Source organism: Oncorhynchus mykiss, chromosome 18 (assembly GCF_057628025.1).
Source record: "Oncorhynchus mykiss isolate SJ-2025 chromosome 18, ASM5762802v1, whole genome shotgun sequence".
NCBI lineage: Eukaryota > Metazoa > Chordata > Actinopteri > Salmoniformes > Salmonidae > Oncorhynchus > Oncorhynchus mykiss.
Window position 1 is genome coordinate 74,241,115 of NC_143039.1, and position 5,000 is coordinate 74,246,114.

Genomic DNA, 5,000 nt, shown 5'->3' on the forward strand with positions numbered 1-5,000 from the left:
ACCATCTCTGTGATACCCTCTCTGTTATACCCTATCTGTTATACCCTCTCTTTAATACCCTCTCTTTAATACCCTCTCTGTTATACCCTATCTGTTATACCCTCTCTGTAATACCCTCTCTGTAATACCCTCTCTGTAATACCCTCTCTGTGATACCCTCTCTTTAATACCCTCTCTTTAATACCCTCTCTGTAATACCCTCTCTGTGATACCATCTCTGTGATACCCTCTCTGTTATACCCTATCTGTTATACCCTCTCTTTAATACCCTCTCTTTAATACCCTCTCTGTTATACCCTCTCTGTAATACCCTCTCTTTAATACCCTCTCTTTAATACCCTATCTGTGATACCCTCTCTTTAATACCCTATCTAGTGGAATCACAGGGAATATTAATCTGCTATTATGGAATATGTATATATTATTACTCTACTGTGGACTGACAGGCTCTGGTACTGTTCAGGTGAATCCTTCAATCAGAGTTTCAGGATGTGTAATGTGTATGGTGAACATGTCTCTATCTCGCTCTCCTCCTTCTCTTTCCCTCCCCTCTCTCCTCCCCTTCTCTTTCCCTCCCTCTCTCTCCTCCCTTCTGTATCCCTCCCTCTCCTCCCTTCTCTTTCCCTCCCTCTCTCTCTCCTCCCTTCTCTTTCCCTCCCTCTCTCCTCCCTTCTCTTTTCCTCCCTCTCTCTCCTCCCTTCTGTTTCCCTCCCTCTCTCTCCTCCATTCTCTTTCCCTCCTTCTCTCTCCCCCTTCTGTATCCCTCCCTCTCTCTCCTCCCTCCTCTTTCCCTCCCTCTCTCTCCCCCTTCTCTTTCCCTCCCTCTCTCTCCCCCTTCTGTTTCCCTCCCTCTCTCTCCCCCTTCTCTTTCCCTCCCTCTCTCTCCTCCCTTCTGTTTCCCTCCCTCTCTCTCCTCCATTCTCTTTCCCTCCTTCTCTCTCCCCCTTCTGTATCCCTCCCTCTCTCTCCTCCCTCCTCTTTCCCTCCCTCTCTCTCCCCCTTCTCTTTCCCTCCCTCTCTCTCAACCTTCTCTTTCCCTCCCTCTCTCTCCTCCCTTCTCTTTCCCTGCCTCTCTCTCAACCTTCTCTTTCCCTCCCTCTCTCTCCCCCTTCTGTTTCCCTCCCTCTCTCTCCCACTTCTCTTTCCCTCCCTCTCTCTCCCCCTTCTCTTTCCCTCCCTCTCTCTCCCCCTTCTGTTTCCCTCCCTCTCTCTCCCACTTCTCTTTCCCTCCCTCTCTCTCCTCCCTTCTCTTTCCCTCCCTCTCTCTCCAACCTTATCTTTCCCTTCCTCTCTCTCCCCCTTCTTTCCCTCCCTCTCTCTCCCCCTTCTCTTTCCCTCCCTCTCTCTCCTCCCTTCTCTTTCCCTCCCTCTCTCTCCTCCCTTCTCTTTCCCTCCCTCTCTCTCAACCTTCTCTTTCCCTCCCTCTCTCTCCTCCCTTCTCTTTCCCTGCCTCTCTCTCAACCTTCTCTTTCCCTCCCTCTCTCTCCCCCTTCTGTTTCCCTCCCTCTCTCTCCCACTTCTCTTTCCCTCCCTCTCTCTCCTCCCTTCTCTTTCCCTCCCTCTCTCTCCAACCTTATCTTTCCCTTCCTCTCTCTCCCCCTTCTTTCCCTCCCTCTCTCTCCCCCTTCTCTTTCCCTCCCTCTCTCTCCTCCCTTCTCTTTCCCTCCCTCTCTCTCCTCCCTTCTCTTTCCCTGCCTCTCTCTCAACCTTCTCTTTCCCTCCCTCTCTCTCCCCCTTCTGTTTCCCTCCCTCTCTCTCCCACTTCTCTTTCCCTCCCTCTCTCTCCTCCCTTCTCTTTCCCTCCCTCTCTCTCCAACCTTATCTTTCCCTTCCTCTCTCTCCCCCTTCTTTCCCTCCCTCTCTCTCCCTCCCCCTTCTCTTTCCCTCCCCCTCTCTCCTCCCTTCTCTTTCCCTCCCTCTCTCTCCTCCCTTCTCTTTCCCTCCCTCTCTCTCCTCCCTTCTCTTTCCCTCCCTCTCTCCTCCCTTCTCTTTCCATCCCTCTCTCTCCTCCCTTCTCTTTCCCTCCCTCTCTTTCCTCCCTTCTCTTTCCCTCCCTCTCTATCCTCCCCGCACAGGAGGCAGCTATAAGAAGATTGGATACTTTGACAGTACTAAAGGCAATCTATCCTGGTATGGGAATGACAAGTGGATAGGTGAGCCACATTCATATATATATATATATATATATATATATATATATATATATATATATATTATTATTATTATTTATTCCTTATTTTACCAGGTGAGTTGACTGATAATACATTTTCATCTACAGTAATGACCTGGGGGAAAGTTAAAAAACATAGTAAAATACATACAAAATACACTACATGACCAAAAGTATGTGGACACCTGCTCGTCAAACATTTCATTCCAAAATCATTGGCAACTATATGGAGTTGGTCCCCACTTTGCTGCTATAACAGCCTCCACTCTTCTGGGAAGGCTTTCCACTAGATGTTGGAACATTGCTGCTATAACAGCCTCCACTCTTCTGGGAAGGCTTTCTAGGAGATGTTGGAACATTGCTGCAGGGACTTGCTTCTAATCTGCCACAGGAGCATTAGTGAGGACGGGCACTGATGTTGGCCGATTACGCCTGGCTCATAGTGGGCCTTCCAATTCATCCCAAAGGTGTTCGATGGGGTTAAGGTCAGGACTATTTGCAGGCCAGTCAAGTTCTTCCACACTGATATCGACAAACCATTTATGTATGGACCTCACTTTGTGCACAGGGGCAATGTCATGCTGAAACAGGAAAGGCCCTTCCCCAAACTGTTACCACAAAGTTGGAAGCTCAGAATCCTCTAGAATGTCATTGTATGATGTAGCATTAAGATTTCCCTTCACTGGAACTAAGGGGCCCGAACTATGAAAACCAGCCCCAAACCATTATCCCTCCTCCACCTAACTTTACAGTTGGCACTTTGCATCGGGGCAGGTAGCGTTCTCCTGTCATCCGCCAAACCCAGATTAGTTTGTCGGACTGCCAGGTGGTGAAGCGTGATTCATCACTCCAGAGAACACGTTTCCACTGCTCCAGAGTCCAATGGCGGCGAGCTTTACACCACTCTAGCCATCGGTTGGCATTGCGCATGGTGATCTTAGGCTTGTGTGCGGCTGCTCGACCAAGGAAACCCATTTCATGAAGCTCCCAACAAACAGTTATTGTGCTGACGTTGATTCAAGAGGCAGTTTGGAACTCGGTAGTGATTGTTGTAACCGAGGACAGACTATTTTTATGCGCTTCAGCACTCGGCGGTGCCGTTCTGTGAGCTTGTGTGGCCTACCACTTCAGGGCTGAGCCGTTGTTGCTCCTAGACGTTTCCACTTCACAATAACAGCACTTACAGTTGACCGGGGCAGCTCTAGCAGGGCAGAAATCTGACAAACTGACTTGTAACTGACTTGTTGGAAAGGTGGCATCCTATGATGGTGCCACGTTGAAAGTCACTGAGCTCTTCAGTAAGGCCATTCTACTGCCAATGCTTGTCTATGGAGATTGGATGGCTGTGTTCTTGATTTTATACACCTGTCAGCAAAGGGTGTGGCTGAAATAGAAGAATCCACTCATTTGAAGGGGTGTCCACATACTGTACTTTTATAAAAAGCAGCAAAAAAAAACACAAACACAGTAAAATAAAAAGAAATCCTAAGAAACAAACACATTCTTCTTAAAAAAGGTCGTCACAGCCGTCTGAACTGCCTCAGAGGCATCAATTCAACCCTCAGAGGCATCAATTCAACCCTCAGAGGCATCAATTCAACCCTCAGAGGCATCAATTCAACCCTCAGAGGCATCAATTCAACCCTCAGAGGCATCAATTCAACCCTCAGAGGCATCAATTCTATCCTCAGAGGCATCAATTCAACCCTCAGAGGCATCAATTCAACCCTCAGAGGCATCAATTCAACCCTCAGAGGCATCAATTCTATCCTCAGAGGCATCAATTCAACCCTCAGAGGCATCAATTCAACCCTCAGAGGCATCAATTCTATCTTCAGAGGCATCAATTCAACCCTCAGAGGCATCAATTCTATCCTCAGAGGCATCAATTCAACCCTCAGAGGCATCAATTCATGCAATTTCACTGACCTCTGTAGACCATTCCGCAAGCAAGGTGCAAAATAGCTAATGGATTGATTTACCTCTGTGGAGATGGAATGGAGTTAGCCATCCCTGAGACCGTGTCAGATAGCTTGTATTTCTGAAGGTTAACAGAGACGTGAGGGGTACGGTGGTAGTTTATACAGGATGGCTTTTTAAAAACAAAAACATCTTCCTCATTCCCCCTTATTCTCCTGTTTATCACTGTGCTCCCTCCCTCCCTCCCTCCCTCCCTCCCTCCCTCCCTCCCTCCCTCACTATCTGTCTCTCTCTCACTATCTCCCTCCCTCCCTCCCTCACTATCTGTCTCTCTCACTATCTCTCTCCCTCTCACACACACACATTCCCTCCCTCCCTCCTTCCCTTCTTCTCTCCTTCCCTATTTCTCTCTTCCTCTCCTTCCCTCCTTCTCTCCTTCTCTCCTTCTCTCTTCCTCTCTTTCTCTCCTTCCCTATTTCCCTCCTTCCCTCCTTCTCTCTTCCTCTCTTTCCCTCCTTCCCTCCTTCGCTCTTCCTCTCTTTCTCTCTTTCCCTCCTTCTCTCCTTCTCTCCTCTCTTCCTCTATTTCCCTCCTTCCCTCCTTCTCTCTTCCTCTCTTTCTCTCTTTCCCTCCTTCTCTCCTTCTCTCTTCCTCTCTTTCCCCCATTCCCTCCTTCTCTCCTTCCCTCCTTCTCTCTTCCTCTCCTTCCCTCCTTCCCTCCTTCTCTTCTTCCTTCCACTAGCAGGGTTGGCTAAGAATGTTCATCAATCAACCAGTCAGGTTTTATTTATCATGTTGTCGGTGAAAACAGCAATGCTCCGATCCGTATAGCTTAACACACACACACACACACACACACACACACACACACACACACACACACACACACACACACACACACACACACACA

At 48.5% G+C, this 5,000-nt stretch overlaps 1 protein-coding gene across 1 annotated transcript in view; it reads left to right on the plus strand.

Annotated features, from left to right (window-relative positions):
• LOC110496897 (gamma-aminobutyric acid type B receptor subunit 1) overlaps positions 1 to 5,000 on the plus strand; it is a 155,821-nt gene that overhangs the window by 76,764 nt on the left and 74,057 nt on the right. Inside the window, exon 9 of the mRNA XM_036953572.2 lies at positions 2,076 to 2,153. Coding sequence (XP_036809467.1) covers positions 2,076 to 2,153 — 78 coding nt within the window. The remainder of the gene's footprint in view (positions 1 to 2,075; positions 2,154 to 5,000) is intronic.